The following is a 24,423-nucleotide window of genomic DNA, read 5'->3' as shown; positions in this document are numbered from 1 at the left end:
CCTGGGCCAGGGCAGAACCTGGATCCCACCTGGGATGTAGCCCCAGGACACCACAGCTCCCCCACACACACTCCAGCTCCTCACTGGAGCATTGGGCATCGCACTGGGCTGGGAATGAAGCCCCTTCTGAAGCCCCTTCTGATCCCAGTGAACCAACGTGGGCCACGTAGGGCCCTTCCATGGCCTGGTTTGCTTTCAGCTCTTCCACCCTCCAAGCCTTTTCTCCCACTGCTTCCCTCCTCCAGACCCGGAGCAGGAGCATGGCACTGGAGCATCCATGAGTCATCAATGGCATTGCTTGTCCCCAGCTCCCAACCAGATCAGCTCCTTCCCACAGCAGCCTAATGGAGAGGAAACCCCTTCCCCTTCCTCCACCCTATTTATTCACACAGAAGTGTGGATCCCACTTCCCTTCTCTCCTTGCTGCCTAGACCTCTCCTACCGTCAGAGAGACCTCGCATCTCTTGCCAGGCTCCATCTTCTACAAATCCCCCATGACAACTTCCAGCCCCAGCTGCTCCAGGGGGAGCACATGGAGCTTGGAACACTTCTGTGAGAGAGAGAAGGTAGAGTAGGAAGCAGGTGATGGTGCTGGGAAGGTGGAAGTGATGTCCCCAGGCCCCTGGATCCACTGGCTTTCGCTTGTACTACATCTTTTGGGTTTAAATCCTTACATTCCTGTGGTGGGATGGCAGTGGCTCTGTCCCAGTGGGGTCCCAGGGGCTCAGTGGGGACACCCCACGTGCACCGGAGCCAAGGCAGTCTGGGATTCCCACGGCAGGGGTTGGAGGACTCCAGGAAGGCCAAGGCAGCTGGGATGGTGCAGCCCAGCAGAGCTTTGCTGCTCAGTGGCCCAGGGTGGGAAAGACTGTGGGGCTTGGCAGCAGTTGCAGGAGAGGGAGGGCTTTTCTCACCACAGCTGCCTGACCCCCACCCCTGCACAGGAAGGAAATCTGGTCCTTCCTGCCCCTGCAGAAAGGAAGAGGGGGAGGGCTGTGACACCCAGCACAGCCCTGGGTCCCCAAAGCTCAGGGTGCAGAGCCCTGCCAATAGAACAGCCAGCACTGCCAAGGGGAGCAGGAGAGCCACCAAATTCCCCGCTGGTCCTCACAGGCTGCTTCGGGGTGCAGTACTAGGGCAGGAATTGATCCTCTCCAGGGACATCCAGGAGCGGGCCTGGAGCAGGAAAGGAATCCAGCTAGACCACAGCTCCTGGTGCCCAGGCAAACATCCTAGGTCCTCTTGCCCTCAAAGCAAGTGCCACAAGCCCAGCCTGAGCCAGTTCATCCAGTCCCCCTTTGTGCTATGGAGCAAGTCCCAAATGGTTTTTGGGGGCTGAAAAAGGGTCCCTCCACCTGCCACCCTGTGAGTGCCACAGCATAGCCCCAGTGCCCAGGAACCAACCAGAACCTGGCACCAAAGGCTGCTCTCAAACCTCCCTCTGGTCCCAAACCCAAACATGCTCTGCTCACCAAAATATTTGACCAGGGGAAACAGCGAGGTGGCTGAAATGAGGCTAAAAGGTACATTTTTGCTTGCTTTTAGAATAAGCTGAAGAAGAAAGAGAATCCCCAGGTGCAAAGGCTGCTCTGAGAGGGCCCTGTGGCTGCACAGGCACACCCAGCTCAGAAGGCCAGGGAGGACCAGCTCTCCCAGCTGAGGCCAGAGCGGAGGGACCGCGATGGGACAGGCACAAGGGGACCCACAGCAGGGCCTAGCCCTCTTCCCCAAGCCCACAGGCCTTGCCTTACCCAGCTCAGCTCCTGTTGGACACCAGATCCCTGACAAGGACAGAAGTAGGGTGAGGGTTGTGGCCAAGTCTTCCTGTCTCCCCTAGGAAACCAGAGAGCCTGGCAGGATCTGTTTACAGCTCTTCCATTATTTAGGAGCAGGACAAAGCAAAGGTAGAACGGGGCCTCACACAGCAGGGAGAGCACAGGGAGAGCCACGGTGATGCTGATCTGGGGTTCCATTTCCACACCACCGAGGACCCCTCTGAGCCGTGTCCTACAGAAACGGGTGACACCAAACCACAGCCACTCCTGCCTGTGCGCTCACTGCATCCCACCCTGGAGGACACCGAAGAGGACTTTTGGCAATCAATCTTCAAGAGAGGCTGGGCTCAGGGGTCACGGTGGAAATCCCCTGCTCGGGGCTGAGCTTTGGTGTCACTCCCTCACCGAGCAAACCTCAGCCCAGGGTTCACGGTCTGATGCTCTGGGTAAGGACCAAGGGGAACACCTGCACCTGCAGCTCTACAGAGAGGCAGAACTCCCCCTCCACAGCATCCCTGCCACTCCCCATCCTCCCAACATGGATCAGAAGAAGTTCCCAATTGCTGCCAGCACTGCTGATCAGCACAGCTCCAGCACCAGGATCACTGGGAGCTTTGAAAAGGAAAAGACTGAGAATTGTTCTTGTACATTTTATACATTTCAGCCTACAAAAAACCTGGCCTGGGAGGGGCACCTCTGGCTTAGGGGCATCTGTATCTAAGTATCTATATTTGAATCCAGCAAGTCTGTTGGTAGCAGGAAACATCCCATCCACCTGCTTCCTGCCGTCACAGCCTGTGCCACCCGCTCCGGCTGCACCGCCCAGGATCAGCCAGGGAGTTCTGGAGCTGCCAAGCACCTTTGCTCCCTGGATTTGCCATATGCCTGATCAGAAGGTATTCCTGCTTTGCCAGATGGCAGGAACACACAGCCCTGGGAGCTGTTCTGTCGCTCTGCACAGGAGCCAGAGCAGGGCCCAGGCTGCCCTTCCCAGCCCCGCTCATCCCGAGCAGCTCCCCACAGGTAAGGGCACAGCCACACACAGTCACCAGCCTGCTCCATGCTCCTGCCAGAAGCCTGAGCCAGGAGCCAAACCCCTCTGCTCCCACCCTCCAGACCCTGCATCAACAGCAATCACCAGGCATGTGGCCGTGGCATCATCATGAGGGAGTTTTCAGGGAACATAGCAGGAAACAGCCTGAAGTACAACCAGACCTAGGCTCTAAGTAAGCAGCCACCTCTCTCCAAGACAACCAGAAACTGCAGCCCGACCACGTTTCACTGCCTGAGCTTCACCACCTGTCCCCAAATTCAGTTGTGTTTAACCCCTCGGCAAAAAAAAGATTGTTGTCCCCCACTGCCCTGGAGCAGCTTCCTTGGGGATGGAGCCCCTGCAGCCCTTACACACAACCCCACCCCCGACCCAGTCCTGCCTCTCCTGCACCACAACCACAACACAGCTCAGTCTTTGCTGTCATGGCAGCCCCAGGAGCACAGGGACAGCACATTTTTCTTGCCTTTTATCTGTAATAAACCAACTTAACTTCAAAACTTACCTGTGGCATCAACAGAAGTTCAGCAGGGGTGGAAAGGGGAACTGTGAGGCAGAAGCTGTCCCAAATGTGTTTGAAGTCAAGATGAAGAGCCTCCAACAGAGATCCAAGGTTGGGGCAGATGTCCTTAGCGGTGATTTACAGAGTGACAAGAAACTCCTTCTGGGCAGCTACACCAGGGTCATGTGGGGTCACAGAATCACTGGATATTCTGAGCTGGAAGGGACCCACCGAGAGCTCAAAGACCACCAAGTCCAAACTGAGATGGCAGAACTCTCTCTCATTCGGGAGCTTCACTGAACATTCTACATGGACCAGTACTGTTCCTCCTGCTCGGGACCAGATGTGATGTGCAGTAGGATTGAGGAGCTGATATCTGATAAGCAGCAAAGCTCAGTCCAGGGACTGTATCTGCACAGCTGCTCCCCTGCCCTGCAGCACCTCCTCTGCACCTCCCCAGGGTGCCACGTGTTCAATTAAACCTCCAGCCAGGTTCCTTCTGGTCAGACCACACTTCTCATAGGCCCAGCCCCTGCACCCCTCACTTTTCAGTCAGCCCAGAGCCACAGGAAGTTTCATGGTTGCTTCTTCCTCACAGAAATCAATTTGTTTAGTCAAAAGCCAGATCAATGGTTGCTTGGGGGCTTTTAAGAGAGAAGATTTGCACACAGCTCTTTGAAAAGATACAGAGTAGAGTCCTTCATCACTGCTTCAGTTATTTTAGTTTGTCCCCTCTTCTCCCTCCCTGTTTATGTTCTCTGAAAAGCACCTTTTGGTTTTAAAAGTTTAGATCTTCTTTTCAAAGAACAACACCAGTGTGAGAACTTAAGTACCTTTACATACTTTTGCCTTACAACTCCTCTTTCAAGTAATTCCTTAGTTTGATCATTTATGCCTTTTTCTTTCCTTAAACTGGCATCTGCTGGGCTGGGAATTAAGATTATTGTTGATCACTGCTGTCTTGCTCACTGCTTCTCAGACACTGAAATATCACACAGTGCATGAACACAATCCTGCTGCAGTGAAACAAACATGGATTTTGTTTGTTGATTGTTCCTGGAAAGCAAAAAGGAAAGTTCTTGGAAAGCAAAACCTCCTACTTCTTCCCGAACAAGAGAACACAAGACCACTTTGATTAGCACCAAAAGGATTTTAAATGAACAGTTCCAGGGAGCTCCTTTCAAATCATAAAATGTCAACTTTACATAAAAGTGTGTTTACAAATAGTTTCTGCTTTACACTCAGCTCTGCTCATTACTGACCAGAAGTTATATACATACAAACTAGCTCAGCAGCTTCAACCACTTGCAAGGAGACTGCAGAATTTATTTCACAAATAAAAATAGGATTTCCTGGTTCCTAGAAATTCTCTTCAGCCTGCCAGATTCAGTCCCCTGTGGGCTCCTGCAGCCTCAGGAGAGCACTAAGCCTTTGGGGAGAAGGGGTACTGTGGGTGCCACCAGTCCAGGAGCCTGACACTGTGCACAGGGTCCAGTACCACCTGCACCCCCTGCTCCATGCGCGGCTTCTTCCCGTTGCGCACGGGCGTGTCCTGGAACACCAGGCGCACACGGTGGTGCCGCATGTCCGTGCTCACCGAGATGGAGAACTGCAAGAGAGGAGACCAGAGCTGCTTCAGAGACACAGTGACCAAGAGAGCTCTCAACACAACACTTCTAGACTTTATAAATTCTTCTGAACTGTACAAGGTGTTTCACAGTCACGTTCTCAAGACTACAGCACTGGATCCAAACCAGCTGTCTGGCTGGCAGCCCCAAATAATCATGCCAGAAGCCGGAAGGGTTGTAAAAGAACACTGGAACTGCCTGGGCAGTGGGGGCATCACCATCCCTTGAAGTGTTCAAAAGGCCTGCAGATGTGGCACTTGGGACACGGGTTAGGGGTGAACATGACAGTGCTTGGACTAGATCTTAAAGGTCTTTTCTAATCTAAGTAATTTCATGACTCTGATTCTGAGTGAACCTGGAAGCACGTGGCTGTCAGGAGAAGTCTGGAACTCACTGCCCAACTCCTAAGTGAGGCCAGATTGAACCTCTCCTGAGCACTGGCCACTTCTGAAACCCTGACTCCCCATCAGGGACCAAACACAAAACCAAAGAGTTTGCTCATGTCAGATTTTCCTCTCAGAATTTATTGCCATAAAGAGATATTCCTGTGAGGGGCAGACCTCCACTTGTACTGCTCCCTGTCTCCTTTAGCTGCTGCAGTTCTGGTAACACCTGCGGCCAGACACTGCCTAACCACAGCTCCTGGCACACTCTTTACATCCTCTCTATTCCCTGCACCAAATAAGGAAGAGCCAATGGAAATGGAGAAGTTAAACTGAGATTCTGAGCACTTCCTCTCTTAATTAACCATATGATTTCCAGAACTGGTTTGCTGATAGAGCAGTAGGATTTATACAGCCCAAAACAGGCACCGGGTGGGATTCGTGGGGTTGTCCGGTGCAGGGCCAGAGTAGGGGACCCTGTGGGTCCCTTCCAACACAGGAGATTCCAGGTGCTCTCTCAAGTCCTTACAGGAACCTCATCTGCAAAGCCTGGCAGCTTTCTCCCACTCACCAAGGTGAAGGTCATGCCCATGACGATTGGCACGAAGATGAAGTTGAAGGTGGTGATCTGCAGCAGGCAGCAATCCTGATCTGGGTTTGTGTGCACTTCCTCGTACTGGATTGGGGGCTGGAGACCTTTGCAACACTTGCTCTTAAATCTGGGAGACTTGAAAGAAAGAGAGGCCGATTTAGCAAAGCAGGAACCTCTGCTGGTTTTGGCTGCTCCTCTCCAGTGTGGCCTGGCAGGGTCTCTCCTCCTCCCCAGGTATTTGGCAAAGTGTCACAATAACAACAAAATGCCATTACTCAGGATGGGCAATTTTCAGGACTATTTCTTTAGATGGGAAAGTTGCACAATTCCCAAGGTTGCCTGAAATTACTGGCTTCTCCCAACACCCACTACTGAAGGCTTTCCCTGGCAGTGCTGGCTGTCTTCACTTCTCTGAGAAATTTTGGCAATGGCATAACAAGAAGTTTCAGATTTTGGTCAACATTTTGACCACTGCAGTCAGATAGTCTGGTTTTAGTAACAATCAGTAGTGATGATCCACATGTTATAGCAGGGAAAGGATACCAAAGGAGGAAATAAAAATGTGGGATTCTAAATGTCTTGGTAACACAGACTGAAAACCGAGTGTAGTTCCACAACGTACTTTAGTTTACCACGGGAATCTGTTTGCATTTATTCTCTGAATGGACAACAAGTTTCCACTTCCCTTCTATCCCCCAGAAAAATAAGTTCTGCTTCATACAAAAGTCACAGCTGATCTGGTTCTTTCATACCTGCTTTTTGAACTTGAAGTTGAATTCCCACATTGCTTCTTGTCTGTTCCCTACAATCTTTTTGCACCAGAAAAGCAGACACTGAGGTGGAAAAAAGAAACACAAAATTATGAAACCCTTAGAAGCACCACTTTAAATAAGTTTTAACAGATCATAAAGGCTTCCAATTGAAAACACAATTATATAGGAGCAATTAGGAGCCACTTATTTAAATTAATTATGTTCAAAGAACCCTCTCAGCAGTGTAGATCTCCCAGTTTCAAGCTGGCCAACTCCTCGTGCAACACGTAGTCACTGACGTGCCAAACAGCAAAATCCTGATGTGCCATTTGTCCCTTTCCTAGGGCAGGTATGAGTGGTGCAGGTTCACCCATTCCCTCCACCCACCAGCAACTCCCATTAAACTGGATTCCAAACAAGGTTAAAGTGAGGAACAACAGAGAACAGAATAAGGATTGAGAAGGAAAGGATCCAGAGGGAAATACAAAGACCACTACATGAGTTACGAGGTGATGGATGAAGAAGTTCCTAAGCCACTGTGGTGTCAAATGGAGACCCTGACCTTGCCATTAACAGCACTGTCTGTCATCATTTCAAGTCCAAAACCAGTGCCAGGACAGCATAGTCTGATGAACCTTCTGTTTCTTTTCAAAAGAAAATAAGAAACCAGCCTCAACCAGCCTCAGAAATCACTAGGACTGCCCTCTCATGCAGACATACACCAGGACTGCTCCAATTTCACTTGCTTTTCACTGTGTGGGCCACAGGCTCCAGCCCAGGAGCTTGTTCTAGAGCAGGAGGCTAAGAAAAACTCCTGTAGGAGGGAAATCCCTGCCTACCAGTCACGGTACAAGCAAACAGCCTTCAACAGCCAAGGAAAGAACCTGGCAAGTCACTCCAGCCATCCCACAAAGCTTTTCCACACCACAGATGCCAGCCCACCACAGCTGGTCTTATCTTTCATCAGTGTCAGCAGGTAAAGGAGGAACAATGTGGAAAAAGAGAACTCCCTGTGATCCATACACAGTCTCTCCTGAAGAGAGAAGGCCTGACGGGGTTGCAGGGCAAAGCACACATTTAACTTCATTCCAGGATGGAGCGATCCTAATAAAACAAAGCCAGAGCCAGCCTCCACCACAGGGGCTTTGAAGAGACCAAGTGGGATACAAGACCCTCTACTTCAACTCTGAGTCACATCCATAAACAAGTCCTTAGAAGACCTTTTCTCTCCACAATCCTCGTGAGGTGAACAACAAAGCCCTGTGGAATAAAGCTCAGAAACATGCATGGAATAACCTCCACTTGGGAGGAAGCAGCCCTCAAGTTTTTTCCAATAAAAACATTCTCCAGATCTTTTAACTCAGATGAGCAGCAGATGCTGCTGAGTTTAACTCCACTGTCAGTGGCATTTGCAGTTCACCTGCAGAGGCAGCCTGGTCTAGCAACCTGTTTGGTCATGGCAAGTAGTGAAGCACAAAAGGTCAGTACCTCCTAAGGGGCAGAGGATGTCGTCCTCGGGTCAGCCGTCCTGCCCTTCAGACGCGCCGTGCGGGGCCGCTCCGCCCAAAATAATGGGGTGTCTTTAAGGGCAAACACCTCTGCTGACACCATAACGGCTCCAGTGTCCCACACAAGCTAGGCTAGGGAAAGAAAAAAGGAAATTAAAGAGGAAAAGCTAGGTTGGATCACACCCGGGGCTGGGCTCTCCTCTAGCCACATGCAGTTTAGATAGGCATTGCCGTTAGTGTCAGCAACCCCCAAAGGTACAACCAAAGCCCGGGAAAGCCAGAACGTGAGGAGGCAGTGCCAGGTCCTCCTCCAAACCCTCTGTGCGGAAGGATTTGTGTGCACAGTCACACAAGTGGAGCTCAGGGTCCTGCAGTGCAGTAGTACAGCAAGACCAGACTCAGGGTGGCTCTTTCATGGTGAAAGGGGTTAGGCCAAACCTCTACTGCTCTGACAAAGTCTCGTCCCCATTTAATTTCCTTTTTTAAAAGCTGAACAATGAAAGACTGCACATTAAAGGATCCTCCTCCAACTGTTAGTACAGGAGAAGCACTTGCAGTGGGCACCAAAGCCGTTATGATGTCACCAGGAATCCTCCTGAAATGTCGACCCTGCCAGCACCGCCTCGGGGTTCCAGCTCCTAATGCCAAGAGCAGTGTGAGCTTGTGCTCAGGTCTACTGGAATTTCCTCAAAGTGTCTTGCTTTTTCAGCTGGTAAGAATGAAGATCCCCAGCCTGGAGACTCAGGAAGAGAATGAGGAGCTCCGGATGCAGAGACAAGACCACACACAGAACCATGTGCTTTTCCCTGTGCTGCAGCACCACCTCCTGTGTGCTGCTGGATGCTCCCCAAGCCTATGACAGCCTGTGACAGGGAGAGGAAGGAAGAAAGGTGGGATGTCATGTACAGATAGATGGGGCTCCTCTATTTTGAATAGAAAAGAAAGAACAACTCCTCAACGAAACCCACTTCAGTTTGGCTCCAAAAACCTCTTTCAACAGGTTTTTGACCTAGGACTTGGAGGGTGGAGAATTCACATCCTTGCTTAAGCGGCTCACAGATTATCGGCCAGTTGCAAGTTAAAACCAAACAAGAGACACAAAGGCATTTCAGAGTTAATGGTCAACAGCAATTAAAGAGGAATGATATGCAAGTGCTCCAAGCTGGGACAGCACAACCTGCCCACACCACAGACAAGCCCTTCACAGCCCAACACAAGTGCAGTCCAGTCCCAAAGCAGACACTGGCTCTGCACATTTGCCATGCTCACCCCAGCATCACCACCCTGTCTCACCCACACACCAGACCATGGATGACCTGCAGGAAAGCAGGGTGACACAACTCCTGGCATCAGTGTCACTCCTGAACTCTCCACAGGCCTGTTACAGAGAGATGTACTCTGGCAGACAGTGTCAGAATAAAGCAAAGCATATAAAAGCTGATCCTGTGGAGCCTTGATCAGAGGAAGGGAAGCTGCAAACATCCCTGGCGGTTCTGATGTCCAGTGATCCAGTGCCCTTTTGCTGGTTAAAACCGTGTAGTGTTGGACTTAAGCAGAAGTTACTCCAAAGAGTAACTCTATAGGTACAAGTAACCAGCCCACTTTTACAAATCCAAATGAGAATACCCAGTTAGTGACCATCCTACACCAGCTTCACTGATGACCATCTTCATATCATCTGTTTTTCTTCTAGAAAGAAAAAAACCAAACCAAACAGAAACAGCAACAGGAACACCTCAGACAAATCCCAGTTCCTGAGTGATGCCACTTACTCTGGAATTCTTTAAAGTGCTGGGAGTACTGTCTGGGATGGCAGGGTTCCTGGAGAGGCGGGCAGCGAAGGGCTCGTACATGTGGAACAGGGAGCGGATGACGCAGGCGCGCAGGCAGTGCAGCTTCTCCATGGACTCGGGGCGCAGGCGCAGGGGCAGGTACGCATCCAGGCTGTAGTGCCTGCACAACCCATGGGAATGGTGTCAGCTCCAGGGCACGGCAGCGCAGGGCAGGCACAGAACCGTGCCAGGGGAAAACTCCACATCTGACTGACCACAGGACTCTGGTCAACCCTGAGGGCTGTGAGGAGGGTGTGCTGCTGACAGGACACCACATGGCAGCCTCAAAGCCCTGACCCGCACCAGGCAGGCTTCCAGCCCACACATCCTACTACAATTCCCAATAATTTCTAGTTTGCCCAGAGACCAGCTGGGGATGTAGCTGCAGGCTGCACAAAGGGCTGCAAGTTGCTGCAGGTTCCCAGGGACTCCCAGCTGAGCTGACTGCAGCTCTCAGCACTGCCTGAGCAGCCTGAACACCTGCACTCAAGGGCTATTCCTTGATCACATTCCAAAGGAGCCTTTGCTAGGGAATGTCACACAAAAAACCAGGGGTGAGGATGACCACAGCTGCTCTCCACTCTGTGTCCCTGCTGCTTGTGCCTCCTGGGCAACAGGTGTAAAGAAAATGTTCTCTCCTGAAGGAATATCCCAGCGGCATGTACTGGGACAGAAGGATTTGTATCAAGTGTTGACCACCCCTTCGCCCTCCTTGCTTTCACTTACTCCTGTCACTGTACAACTCCAAAATTCCCAAATTACAGAGAGGTGGCTGTGATTAGAGCTTGAGGCAGGGCAAGTTGTCCATCAATGATGTTTGCCTTTCAGCATCGACCATGCCATACACACTTGGAGAGGTTGATATATAAAAGTGTTGGGCTATGGCAAGCAGAAAAGGACACAAAGCTCTGAGATTTTCCAGGGAACATACAGGAATACACCACAAAGATCCATTCTCATACCCAAAGCACATGTGATATTAGAATCTTATAATGGCTTGGGTTGGAAGGGACCTTAAAGCTCAGCTCATTCCACCCTGTGCCACAGGCAGGGGCACCTTCCAGTATCCCAGGGTGCTCCAACCTGGCCTCGGACACTACCGGAGATCGGACAGCTACAGTTTTTCTGGGCAATCTGTGCCAGGACCTCACTGCCTTCACAGTCAAGAATTTTTTCCTAACATCCAATATAACCCTGCCCTCTGCCCTCAGTTTAAAACCATTACTTCTTGTCCTGTCACCACCCACCCATATAAAAAGTCCCTCTGCCTCCCTTTTATAAGCCCCCTTAAGGTACTGGAAGGTCACGGGGATGTTTTCCCTAAGCCTTCTCTTTTCCAGGCTGAACCCCAGCTCTCCCAGCTTGTCTTTGAGGGATAAGAATATTCCACAAGAGAGGCCCACATCACCATGTCATTTTGCAAACACAGGGCCCAGACCTACAGAGAATTATTCCCTTATTTCCAGCTCTGCAGAGAACTGCTCTCTACTGAAACGTCCCACAACCAATTTTAAAACCCTCTAGAGTCTCACCTTCTGTAAAGCCTGGTCCAAAAGGCAGCAGTGCAAGTGACAGTCCAGGCTTTCTTGCAGATCAGAGAGAAGCGGACGATGTCCTCAGGGCGGATGTAGGAAGCCAGGAGCAGCCAGATGTCGATGGGATATTCCTCTCCTCCTCCTGCTTCGGCATCTTCTAAAGGCAACGCAGGTGGATTAGTGCAGAACATCACATCTGCACCAACTCCCACCCAGAGACACGTGCTGCACACCTGGCAGCACACGTGGGCTGCTGACTCACACACACAGGGAAAGCCCAAACCCCAGTCTGCACAGCCTCAGTAGCCCTGCTCCCCATTCCCATCAGTGTCCACACAGCCAGACACCTTCCCTGGCCTGGACACCTGCCACTGCTATCTCTGCCACACAAGTGGGAAAAGTGGCAGATTCATTAAAGAATTCAGGCTGAAAGGGTTCTCTAGAGGTTTCTAATCCAGCAGCTCAGCTCAAAGCATAAAGAATTAGGTCATTTTGTTCAGCATCTTGTCCAAGTGAGTACTGTGTGCAAGGATGGAAACCACAAAGCCTTTCTGGACCCTGTTTTGATGCCTGACCCTGGCACAGCTGAAATGCCACACTGAAGTTGAGAAATAAAAATTGGATGTCAAATAAAGAGGCAACTTTATGTGAAGGAGGGCCAAGTTCCTGCATTTTTAATGAAAGGGGCACACTCAACAGGTCACTAAAATAGCTTCACACATGAAGACCCTGAGCATTGGCACTGCCAGGCTTGTGAGGTCTTTGTTCCAGTGGTCACAATATTTTGGTAGGAGCTCTGTCAGGAAGGGAAATTCTGTTCTGCATCTGGCAATCAGCTTCTTTTCTTAAATCTCCTTATTTCATTAAAACTTCTTGGATGGGAACTTTTAATGCAATTCAGATGGAGAGAATGGCCTGTTCTTCCTCTCAGAGGTGTCAGAATTGCTCAGCCAGAACTGAGGCTCACACTCCTTTCATTCCTGGAATGTTTTCTAGTTTACACCACACTTTTTTTCCACAGACATTGCTCCAACTTCAGGAGTAAAAAATACTTTTAAAGTAGGAACAATACTGAGCATTAGGAAGGTTAAGAACAGAGAAGGAAATCACAACTTGTGCACAGTGCTAATAGGAAAAGCTGCTGTGAGGTCTCTGGCATAGAAGAGGTGTTTGGGAACTTGAGGGTGCCAGATGTAACCCTGAGACAGCAGGTTAATACAAAGGGCAGTTCTTTATCCTCATGTGATACTTGCCAAAGAAAGCTCTGGATGTGATCACCTCCCCACAGCACTTCAGATTTATGGCAGGCACACCCACAATGGGCTGCTACACCCATTTTGCTGGGTCAGCTCTGGCTCAAGAAGCCATCAAACTCCACACTGCTGAACTCAGAGGGCAGCCAGAAGCATCACTGTTCTACCACCATTTTTTCCTCCCTAAACATGCAGCAGAAACAAGACAAGGCTGTGCTAGAACAGAAAACTGTCTTCCCAAACTCACAGCTCCATCCACTCAGATATTATTTTGCCAGGATGCTGAAGGATGCCTTAATCAAAAAGAGGTTAACCTCTTTTAACTCCCTTCCCAGAGGAAGTGCTGTCCCCCTCAGCCTGTGGTGGATGGATGATCATGTGCTACATAAATTGCTATTAAGCTCAAGAAAACTGGTTAAAATTTGCTTCTCAACCTGAAAGCAACATGTTACTAGAAACTTCTGCAGGGTTCCCCAGTCCAGCAGTGCTGTTTGATGCTTACACTGCATTGCCAATGGATTTCTATGGAGTCGCACAAAGTGCAAATGCTGAAGGATACATCTTCCTTGAATTAATGTATTAAGGTGCCACTAGGATCAAATGCACTTCCTTGTTGGAAAAAGAGCCCTTTAAACCCATTTGTAACAAACCACAGCCTTGGAAACAGAGCCCTTTAAACCCATTTGTAACAACCCACAGCCTTGGAAACACACTGAAAACAGAGCTTGTGTTTTACCAACAAATGCATCGTGGACAGCAGCACTTCAACCCCAAAGCAAACCTGCTGCCACCACCCCATGTTCAATGAAGCAACACATCCAGTGGCAAAGTTGCACAACTGTGGAGTAGCAGTGTTTGTTTTCCAAGGCTGAGGGATATTTGTTAAAAGCAAGGAGCTCTCAGGCTCTGATTTCATGCCCCAGGCTCTGCATTTGTGCAAATACAGCTAGCTCCTGTGACCAAGTGCCAGCAGATTTACAAGTGACTAAACTCTTGGCATTTCTTTGTGTACACACAAATTCCAGAACACTCCAAAAGGCCCATGACCATCCTGTAAATCCCCAGCTTGAGAGGAGCCCACAGAACCCAAGGATGGCAGGTGACCACACCTTTGTGCCTTTTGCTCTTCTTTTTCCTCGAGGCAGCCCTCCCATTGATGCTCTCCTTGGCATCCATCTCATCACTGCTGTCACAGGACTCTCCTGACACGGAGAGAACTTCCTCAGTAGGGACACAGGAAGCTTCCAAACCACACAGGGATTTTACTGGAATGAAAAATGACAGTAAGTACAACAGTAGAGAGGAAAAGGTGATCCAAGTTCAGGAGATGCTTCAGTGGAACCACTGCCTTAAAGCTTTCTGGTGAGTGACACAAGCAAGTAAATCCTGAGCTCAAGGATTACCTTGTCAGAGAAAGATTAGCAGGGGCGAATGAATGGGAAACATAATTATTCAGCTGCTTGTTTTAAATAATGAACAATGAGGATGATTACCAGCACATTATGCAGATCCCACTGGTTTAGCTGAAGCTATTTACAACTCCAAATAAAACAACAGGCCCTTTCTGAGGGGTAACTGGTTTCCCTAAACAGCGGAGTTGCCTTGCATGGCCATGTTCAGCCTGGAGCCAGCACCTGCTCTGGAACTGTTTTATGAACATGGAGAAGACTCACTCCCTTTGCAGCAGGACAACCATCCTGTGGCTGATGACACAAACCACTGGGGCTAGAACTCAGTGTCAAGTGCACAGGAGTTCACTTACCCTGGAATTTAATGAAGGGGAAGTCTCTGGCCTAGCGAGGAAAACAGCCAGTTGAGTCAGCTGGAGCTTGGGGCTGGCTTTTTCCTGTATCTGGGTACATGTTTAGACATATCCCTGTTCAGGAATATTATTTTTAAAACTAGATCTGTAAACTGAGGGCTCATTAGGGCAGAAAAATCCACGTGAGAGTCAGTAATGACAGTCTTGGAAAAAGAAAGGTGTGGTCCTGCATTACAGCTGTGTGAGGCACTGCCACAGAGACCAGCAGTGCCACAGCAGCACAAAGGATAACAGATAGGCTGTGAAATTCATTCAAGAGCTGAATTTCAACCCAGCATACTGGGTGAAGAACAGAACATGACCAGTGAGGTCAGAGGAGGCTTACAGTGTTCAAGCTTTTCTACTCAGCACAAACTGAAGCCCAGGAAGGTTTTATACATCCCAGTTCCAGTCACTGCAGTCACCAGAGCCACTGAAGAGCAAAATGTGCTGATTGAATCACAGAGACAGAGGAGCAAAAAAACAAACAACAACAACAACAAGAAGAAACTGAACATAAACTCAGGTGAAAAATACTCTCATTTCTAACCACCAAACAAGGTTTTAAAATAAAAAGACAGCAGATGGAAAGACAGTCTTCAGACAGGGCTTGACTGTACCCACTGACTAGACACACCTCAGTGCTTTGCTAAACCAGTTCTACCTCACTCTGCAGTTTGTTCTGTAAACGGAATGCTTTCCTGGCACCTGGATGTATTCATGGCAGTTGTTTCCCCCACTGCCCTCTCCACATGGCCTTTCATAGGTAAAAAGAGAGTGAAATAGGTGGCAACACAAATGACAGTGAGTTAGGACATCAAATACAGCAAAGCAAGAGAGGACAAAACTGACAGGGACTCAGAGTGGGGTTTAGAAGAAGAGTCCACCCCACTCTGCTAAGGAAAAGTCAACCTCTGAGTCAACAGCACGAGTCCACTGAGCAGTGAATGGCTGCACTGCAACCCTGCAGAGGCACCCTCTCTTCACCTCACTGTTGCAATCCTCCCATCCTGGGCATTAAGAAAGAAGCCCAGAAAAGTTCCTCCGGGCTGCAGCTGCCCTGTTGGTGAAGCTCCCATGGGATGCTCGCTGTGGGAAATGCCCACCCACTGCAGTCCCACCCAGCACGGGGTTTACTCTGAGCCGAGTTTCTGGAGGGCAGCAAGGCCAAAGGTTGGAGCTCCTGTCCCCCCACGTGGCACCCCGAGACGAAGGCTGGGCCAGATAAGGCTGCAGCACGGTCATGGCTGCACCAGATAAGGCTGGAGCACAGCCCTGGGGCTGGGGAGGAGAGATCCCAAGAACCCCTGAAGCTGGAAGGGAAACCCCTGAGACTGCACTGCAAAGACCTGGGAAAGGGGTGGGCACGGAACTGCTGTGACCCGGAGGCACCAGAATGATGTGGAGGTGAGCCAGAAACACAGCAGGAAAGGGGATAAACTAGATCGCCGGGGGCAGGGAGAACAGAACACCAGCAGTTTGCCAACATGATGCTGAAGTGCTGGACTTTGCCTCAAGGAGACAAAGGTGGATAAACAGGAGCGGGACTGAGAGGAGGGAAGCCCCAAACAAAGAAGGCCACAAAAAGAGGGAGGTGTCCTGATCTTAAAAGCATGAGAAGTAGCAGCTGAAGAGGATGTTCAGAAGCACCACTGTCCCTGACAGGCACTCATGCTAAGTGCATACTGCCTCATGCAAGATTTCAGCAGCAAACCAAGAGTTCCCTTTATGAGAAGTTCAGTCATCACTGTCAACACAACGTCCACCTCCAACACGTGCAACCAACAGCTACATTTAAAAGGCCTAAACATCACCATTTCTCAAGCAAGTGGGGTGTGTTAGCTCAGAAAGCTCCCAGACAAGGAGGAAGTAGATAAAAAAGTACTGCAGTACCTTTCCAGGAAAACTCCTTCTTTGCAAAGTTCACCAAATAAACAGCAACACCCTCTCAAGACCTCCTCGCAACACGTCTGACAGACCTATCACAACCTTACTCCCTCAGCAAAGAACTTTATCTGCTAATAGTTATCTACAGTTTTATAGGTGGTAATAAAGTAGTAACAACTTTTATAATGTCATTTTTTGCTTTAAGTAGGAGATGACACCCAAGCCTTTCCATTTCAGGCACTAACAAAGACTCAGCAATTCTTGCGGCAGGCTTTCTGCAAAGCTTCCTGTCTAAGTCCTTAACATCTGGTTATCTGCAGAGTAGCACGGGCTCATTTTCAGCACTAAAGGACAACACATTTTTCTCAGTTTAAGGAAGAGGAGTTTGCCACATCATGCAGAGCAAAACCTGAGGGCAGTGTGGGGAAGGCTGGGGCCCCAGGGCAGACTCACCTTCCTGCTGCACTGCGTTGGCCACAGCTTTCTTCACTCGCCCAGACTTCACGACAGCTGGGTCTGAGTTGGCATAATCTGCCACCGTCACTGCAGAGAGGGGGAAACAGGGGTCAGAGGGATTAGGGATTATGGTGAGGGGACAAAAGGGCTAAGAGTCACGATGACTAAAGGCAACAGTCCCCAGAGGAGCAGAGGCTCGAGGAGGAGGGGCCAAGCAGGAAAATGAACCTCAGCAGAGATGTGCAGGCCAGGAGTCCCCAGAAAGTCTCTACTCCACACCACCGGTCTACTAAGCTCAGGGGACCCATGCCCCAGGCCAGCCCAATTCTCCTTCTCCCACCACCTCAGCTAGCGATAATCCCATTCTCCCTCGCACAGCCCAACTCGAGCCTGGCTGATCCTCTGGTCTCAAGCTCCTCCTCCACAGGCAAAGAGGTCTTATTGCCACACACCCGTCCAGAAGCCCGCTGGGGGATCCCTCCTGGACGCAGCTCTCTGCCTGCACAAACCCGAGAGGGCCTAGCTCACTCCTAGGTGAGACTCAGACCGTCCTCCTTCCCCTCATCCCCCTCACCCAGGCCAAGCCCAGACCCTTTAACTACCTCCTCCCTCAGACTCTAATGAGGGCCTAGGCCTCCTCTCCGGCGCGCACCAGCAGGGCCAAGCTCGGCCCGGCTCGCCTCAGGCCCGCCTTCCCTCCCATTCCCCGCTCCCCTCCTCAGTGCCGGCCCCCTCAGCCGCGGCCCAGGCCCGGCCCGGCCCGGCTCTCACCCCGCTCGGAGCACACGTCATCGGCGCGAAACTTGAGGCGTTTGCGGGCGCCCCTGCGGGGCATGGCGGCGGCGGCGGGGCGGCCGCGCGGGGCCATGTCCGGCCGGGCCCCGCGGGGACAGCGGGGACAGCGCCACAGCGCCCGCCCCGCGCGCGTCACCCGCGCGACACCGCGCGCCGCCCTGACGTCACCAGGGCTGTGACATAACCCCCCAGTCCTCCCAGTGCTGAGGGGATCCCTCCGCAGCGCTCCAGGAACGGGGGCCCCTGAGGGGATCCCTCCCCCCACAGTCTTATCAGTAACGAGCACTTCAGGAGATTCCCCCAGTTCAAATCCAGGAAATTTCCCCCCAGTAAAGGGGATCCCTGAGGAGATCCCCCCTAGTAATGAAGATCTGTGAAGTAATTGCCCCTCCCATAATGGGGGTGTTGGAGGGATTGCCCCCTCCCAGGTCTCCGTTAGCAGGGGCCCTGCTTCCAGCCGGCCCCAGTCCTCCCAGTAATGGGGGTCCTAAGGGGGCTCCGTGCAGTACTGAGGGTCTGTGAGGTAACTGCCCCCTCCCAGTAACCAGGGCGCTTGAGGGGATCCCCCACACACCAGTGCTCCCAGTACTGAGGGGAACAGCACCGCCTTCCTCCCAGTCACAAAGGTCCTTAAGGACATGGCTCCCCAGTGCTCCCAGTAACGAGGGCCTCTGAGTAAGGGGATCCCCAGTTCTCCCAGAACATGGATCTCTGAGGGAATTGCCCCCATGTCCTCCCTGTAACAACAGCCCCTGAGGTAACTTCGCTCTCCAGTCCTCCCAGTAAGGAGGGGCTCTGAGATAATTGCCCTTCCCAGTCATCCCGGTACGGGGAGGCTCTGAGGGGACTCCCCCCATCCTCCCAGTAGGGAGGGTCTCTGAGGCAATTGGCCCCCCAGTAAAAGGGTTCTGTGGGGATTGCCGGCCCCCCCAGTGCTCCTAGTAAGGAGGAACTCTGAGGTGATTGCCCTGGCACATCCCCCTGTTGAAAACAATGGAAATTTTAAATAATAATTTTAGTTAGTAGTTTTAATCAACTTTTAAATTAATTGCTTTAATTAATCATAACCTATATATAAATTATAAATAGTGTGTTATTTTTAAATTACTCTTTTCCAGCATTTAGCAAAGTTGCCATGAGCCACTTCTGTAGGAGCACAGATTGGGAAAAGTACTGCAATTGAAGTTTTGATAAATAATATGCTTCAGTGAACAAAGCCTGGGAGAGAAGAACATGTTGGTGAGGTTGGACATCGGGAATGTTGAATTTATGAACTACAAGGGCATTTTGCAGAAACCTGAAGAAAAAGAAGAGGCGAACAAAGACTCCATCTATGTGTCAAAAGTTCCTACTTTCCAAAGATACTAAAAAGACTAAAAAGATGGACTAATTAACAAAAGAAGTGAGAAATCAGTAACTGGTAGAGGATAGAATAGTATTAAATGAAAGAGAATTATAAGAGGATTATGGAATTTAGACCAAATGAAGTTTTGTTTTGTTTTGTTTGTTTGGGTGTTTTTTCTTCTTTCATTGGGTTTTTTTTTCTTCTAAAAATGTATAAACATGTGGAAAGGTTTTGTATTTCTGTCTCTGTGGAGGCTGGAACTCTATTGGCCACACACACCCTGGCCAAGGATAAGGTAATGCCACTGACACTAAAAAGACAGTGTTGGCAGGGTTTATCCTGATGATTTCAGAGGATTTGGAACACTCCCAGGAGACACCCACTGAGCAGTGCCCAAGTACAGCCCATACCACGGGCTCCCAGTGCCACCCACAGCTCTGCGGTGGGAGCAGCGATGGGTGGCCACCAACTGTAAACTGCATTTGCTATCTTTTAATGCTTAAATGAGTGCTCAGAACTTGCTGAAGCAGTGGTGCCACCCCATGGGGCAGGAAATGGTTCCAGGGGATCTGCAAAGGGAAATTGTGACCGGCAACACAGGGGCTGATGGTGATTTTGGGTCCTGTGGCCCCCTGAGGGCAATGTGACCTGCTCTCAAGGGGATTTGGGCACTGCCAGGAGCTGGCTGGGAGTCCTGCCCAGTCCTGGGGTAAACTGGGCAGGCTGGTGGAATCCTGCTCCCCTCCTTTGGGCTGGAAGAGCCCAGCCCTGCTCCATTCTCCCTCAATGACTCTGAACACTCCAGAGTGCTGCATTCCCACTTGTGCCCCTTTCCTGCAAAACTTCAGGAGAGGATTGAAATGACAGTGAGATGTTTTCACAGCTGTGGTGTCAGCTCTTGGGCCTCCCCAGAGCAGGATAAAGCATGGAATATGGTCAAATCCAAGAAATCCACATTCCTTCTGCTTCCCAGGCATGGACAGGAGCTGGTATGTCCATAACCTCCCTGCCTGACCCTGTTTCTCTCAGTGTTTCTTAAATACACAAAGAGCATTTTATCAGCAAGGAACATGTTTGATTGAGAAAACCTCTGATTATCCCAGGCAGGAAAGGCCATTCCTTGACAGAAAGGCTACTCCTTATCCATCTGTTCTTAAGGCAATGGATACAAATTAATGTGGATGGCAGTCAATAAACCAGATCCTGGTGCTCCTGGCTGCACCCACCTCTTCACTTGAAAACGTTTTCCTTGGGTTATCCTATTCATCATTGTTATTTGAGAGCTGTATCACAGTATTATTTTTAAAAAGTGAAGCTTGTCTTGGCTTAGGAAACTCTGGCATGTGGAAAAGAGATGAACTGTTCTTGGGATTGAAGGCAGTTTGTTCCTGAGCCTGGCTGGCGGCGGGCGGATCCAGCACACTCCCTCCTCTGGTGGGTTGGAGGCATTTATACGAGACCTCCGCAGGGTCCTCCAGCAAAAATCCTGAGGATGAGCTCGATGTTCTTCCTGGAGAGAGGAAGGTGCTGCTCTGTGATGATGCTACCGATCCCAGTTGTTCCCAGTGGGGTCACAGAAAGGAGCTCCTCGTTGGTGGGCTGGGTGAGGAGTGCTGAGGGATCCCAAAGGCTGTGCTTCCAAGGACCCCAAATTAATTGTTTGTGAAGGATGCCCCTGTGCAGGGCAGGAGGATGAAGCAGCTTTTGGCTGCTCCCGCTGAAGTTCATGGGCGCCCTCTGTCCCAAATCCCTCTTATGATTCCGAAGACATCCTTGAGGGGAGCCCGGGGTGACACATCTCATCCCCCCAGGGCTCAGAACTGAGCCTTGCAGGGCGAGGAGGGGGCGGGGGCAGAGTCTGGGGGTCACTGCCTGGCTCCATCGCTGCTCCCCACATGGCGGGGTGCGACGGGGCACCCAGGGCTTCGGACACCCCAGAGCCCAGGTTTGCTCCTGCCTCCCTCCCTCCGGAGTTGGACAAGACCCCTGGGGAGTCCTGCTCCTGTGGGGACTTATAAACCCCGAAGAGGTTCCTGCCGCCAGCCCATTCCAGGGGGACTGCTGTGCCTCCCCCAGGGAGGAACCTTCCCCACAAGAGAGTTTCCTACTCCCACGGGGGCATTTCTGACCCACCTCAGACTCTTCTGTCCTCCCAGGGGAATTCTGCCCCCAAGGGGGTTTTGCCGTCAAGGAGAGTTCCCCTGGGGTGATTCCTGTCCCTCCTGAAAGTCTTGTAACGCCCAAAGGGGGGGGTTCCTGCCCTTTCCCGGGGGATCCTGTCCCCAGGGAGGTCCCTGTCCCCGGGAGGACCCCCGGCCCCGCCCTGACCCCCGACCCCCTCCCCGGGGGCGTGGCCGCTAGGGGGCGTGGCCTCTAGGGGCGTGGCCAGGCGGGGACGGTGACGCAGTGGGCGGGGCAGGGCGGGGCGGCAGCGGCGGCAGCGGCGGCTTCCAGCGACTTCGGCGGGCGGTGAGTGCGGGCGGGGCCGCGCTGCCCACGGGGGATGCTCAGCCCCGCGCGGGGCCGCCCGGGGGGAGCTCTGCCCCCCTGACCCCCGTGGGGCCGCCGGGGAGTGCTCAGTCCCCACGGTGGGGCCGGACCCGGAGGGCTCAGCCCATTTTGCCTCCCCCGGGGATGCTCTGCTGCCCCCGGAGAGGATGCTCGCCCCCCCCCCCCCCCCCCAACGTGGGTATGCTCAGCTCCCCGGTGGGGCTGGACTCGGCGGGCTCTGCCCTTTTTGCCACCCCCCAGGGATGCTCTGCCCTCCTTCCCCCCCACCCCCCCCACTGGGGATGCTCCCCATTGCCCCCCGGGTGGGGCCGCAGTAGGGATGCTCAGCCCTGCCGTGCCCCGGGGGATGCTCTGCCCCCCCCCCCGAAGGGGCTGACTCGCTCCAGGGGTGCTTCATCTCCCACCTCGTTACCCCTTGGAGGGGGTGTCTGAGTCAGGGTGTGCTGAGCTCCCTCATTTCCCTCGGGTTGAGTCTGAGCTGGGGAGTGTCATTCTCACCCCGAGCTAGGTTGGAGGGGGGACTTGCTCTGCCCCGGCTTTACCCGCAGACCGAGCATTTGAGCTAGGGCTGCTCCCCTCAGTCTACGGGCCCCGTACCGAGAGCCGGGGAGATGTGCTGCTCCATCCCCACTGGGTGTGCAGGCAGAAGGGTGAAGGGTGGGCACATTCCCCGTGGCCACATAGTATGGGGGCAGGGAGGGGGCAGTGATTCCTTAACCCGGGAGAAGGGGCTTGGATTTTCAGCTGTTCTCTGCCTCTGGCAGCCCCCCCATATGCTCCCAAGCTGTCCCTTTGCATCCTGTCCCCCAGATTCTACCTTACACTGAGGAGACAGCAGGAATGTGGGTGAGCCTGGTCTTACCATGGCCTTTCCTAGTCCTCTGATTTCCCAGCGCTGTCTCCTCCTGCCTTCCTCATTGCTGCCTCCAGCCCTGGAGCATCCACCCAGTGCTGAGCTCTGTGTCAGCCCCACTGAGCATCTGCCTGCCTCCGAGCTCTGGGCTGGACTGGCTCGTGGGGATGCTGCCACACACATGCTCCGGGAGCTCAGCACCAGGTAAATGCCTTCCAAGCTGGGCCAGCTGGGAACTGGGAAGATGCTCATGGATGTGGTTCAGCCTAAACATTGGCCTATGTACTCGGGGCTGGACCAGCAGAGCATCTGGCCAGCTTGGCTGGCTCCAGCTGTGCCCACACTGGTTCCCAGCCTCTGTTAGCTCTGTTCACAGGGCTGCTGCCTCCAGACAGCACTGTTTGCTCCTGAATAACCAGCCTTGAAGGGCTTGTTTATCCCCTCAATTGCATCATTAGAGCAGCAATTGGCTTAGGGAGCTGGGTTTTGTTAAAGCTGTGCAAACCCTTCTGGGGAGGCCCTGGTTTTGGCCAAGTCAGGATTGGCAAAGTGTTCATTTTAGCTCATTTGCCACCATCTGCTGGATGCTGGAATGAGGTTCTTCTGGTGGGTTTAATACCACCAAGCCACTGTGTTAGCAGGAACTGGTCCAGAGGCAAGCGTGAGCTAGAATTTGGGACCTGGATGAATGTGCCTGTGTGGTTTGGGAGTTTCTTGGTTGTGGTGCTGCCCACACAGCAGGAGGTGGAAAGCTGGGTATCTTTGTGTCTCTGATGATCAGTCTGAGAGTCTCAGGTACCTGTGCTCTTGGGCCCATCACAGTGTGCTGCTCCCTGCATGTGCTCGTTGGGGAACAGGACTGGTCTGTAGGGACTTCCCTGGAGACTTGTCTGGGAGCCATCAGCACAGGTCCCTGCTGCCATCTCCCTGACACCCTGTGGTGCTCAGGTGCCTTCCCACCTTCAGTTCTTGCTCCTCCTGCAGCTCTTTCCCAGGAGTCAGACCAGAGGCTGTGTGGGACCAGTGTCACAAGCAGGAGGGCGGGGGTGCCTCTGAACTGGCAGGTTCCTGAGACACCAGTGGTGGGTGGGACTGATGGACAGATCCAGCTTTCTAGAGTGGCCAGCTTAGCAGATGTGGGATTAAACATCTCATCCCTGTGCAGCTTTGTGTCTTTGTGGTGAGTGGCTCTTGCTCTGTACCGGTCCAGCTGAGCTTGGCAGCAGCTCCAGTGCAGATGCAGAGGGACTGGACAGCTGGAGATTTGGGTTTGTGCCTGTCTCAGCTCTCTCAGAAGACACCAAAGCCAAAACCCCCACCAAAACCCTTCTCATCTGCATCTTTGGAGGGACATTTTTGCAAGTCTTGTCCTTTAGGGCAGCTCCCACTGTGGGCTGGGAATGAGGACAGGGATGAGAAGGAGGCTGAGTGAGGGTGAGCTATGGGTCCCACTGTGCTGGGTGAGGATGTGGAGGTCCTGAGTCAGTGCTGGGAAAGAGCCTGACACTGTGCTGGAGCTGGAAGTTCACACTGGAGCTGAGAGAGGCTTTCTTGGAGCCTCAGAGGGAGCTGAACTCAAATTGGCGCCCAGCTGGGAATATCTCTGGAGGGCTCCACTCTGTGCACATGGGGAGATGTTGACATGAGTGTCCATCCTCTGCCTGGGGAGTGCCATTTCAGAGTTTCCAGCAAAGAAGAAAGATACTGTATTGTCACTATAGGACATGAAACGATGACACGCACACTGCTGCTCTCAAGGTGAAGAAAAAAAGGAAGTTTATTTTCTGACTCCAACATTTATAGTTTTCCAAAAGTGACAGTGGATTGGAGGGTGACAGTGCCACCTCTCCAATGACACTGGACAAACCAACAGTCCATCAAATCTCTCCTCCTCCATGAAAGAATGTAAAACAATAAGTTATTTACATAAAGTGTGTGAGAAAGTTTATTACAAGAATGCAAAC

At 51.9% G+C, this 24,423-nt stretch overlaps 2 protein-coding genes across 9 annotated transcripts in view; one reads left to right on the top strand and one right to left on the bottom strand.

Annotated features, from left to right (window-relative positions):
• Positions 1 to 4,458: 4,458 nt before the first annotated feature.
• Positions 4,459 to 17,883, bottom strand: TMEM183A (transmembrane protein 183A). Of its 4 annotated transcripts, none has more exons than XM_038162398.1 (8): positions 17,727 to 17,882; positions 16,953 to 17,042; positions 13,921 to 14,076; positions 11,556 to 11,712; positions 9,964 to 10,144; positions 6,684 to 6,764; positions 5,911 to 6,066; positions 4,459 to 4,937 (listed from the first exon to the last, which is right to left on the bottom strand). In XM_038162398.1, the coding sequence occupies exons 1-8, from the start codon at positions 17,821 to 17,823 to the stop codon at positions 4,752 to 4,754; spliced, it is 1,104 nt and encodes a 367-aa protein (XP_038018326.1). In that variant the 5' UTR covers positions 17,824 to 17,882; the 3' UTR covers positions 4,459 to 4,751. The 4 variants fall into 4 exon arrangements, with proteins under 4 accessions (XP_038018326.1, XP_038018324.1, XP_038018327.1 ...); XM_038162396.1 differs by having other exon boundaries at positions 11,556 to 11,715; positions 17,727 to 17,881; XM_038162399.1 differs by lacking the exon at positions 13,921 to 14,076 and having other exon boundaries at positions 11,556 to 11,715; positions 17,727 to 17,883.
• A 3,627-nt stretch (positions 17,884 to 21,510) lies between these two features.
• The window catches only part of PPFIA4 (PTPRF interacting protein alpha 4), a 59,725-nt gene continuing 56,812 nt past the window's right edge, over positions 21,511 to 24,423 (top strand). For all 5 annotated transcript variants that reach the window (XM_038162478.1, XM_038162480.1, XM_038162477.1 and 2 more), the window contains exon 1: positions 21,511 to 21,564. The gene's annotated coding sequence lies outside the window, so the exon portion shown is untranslated. The remainder of the gene's footprint in view (positions 21,565 to 24,423) is intronic.

Source organism: Motacilla alba, chromosome 26 (genome assembly GCF_015832195.1).
Source record: "Motacilla alba alba isolate MOTALB_02 chromosome 26, Motacilla_alba_V1.0_pri, whole genome shotgun sequence".
In the NCBI taxonomy this organism is placed as follows: domain Eukaryota; kingdom Metazoa; phylum Chordata; class Aves; order Passeriformes; family Motacillidae; genus Motacilla; species Motacilla alba.
This window is presented reverse-complemented; position numbering and strand designations above follow the sequence as displayed.

What these genes read in the sequence shown, in the direction of transcription:
- TMEM183A (XM_038162396.1), bottom strand. Translation starts at nt 17,823, where the DNA reads ATGGCCCCGCGCGGCCGCCCCGCCGCCGCCGCCATGCCCCGCAGGGGC. An exon ending in TGACGTGTGCTCCGAGCGGG is followed by an intron (nt 17,043 to 17,726) that starts GTGAGAGCCGGG and finishes CCCTCTCTGCAG; the next exon opens with TGACGGTGGCAGATTATGCC. An exon ending in GAAGAGCAAAAGGCACAAAG is followed by an intron (nt 11,716 to 13,920) that starts GTGTGGTCACCT and finishes CGTTGCCTTTAG; the next exon opens with AAGATGCCGAAGCAGGAGGA.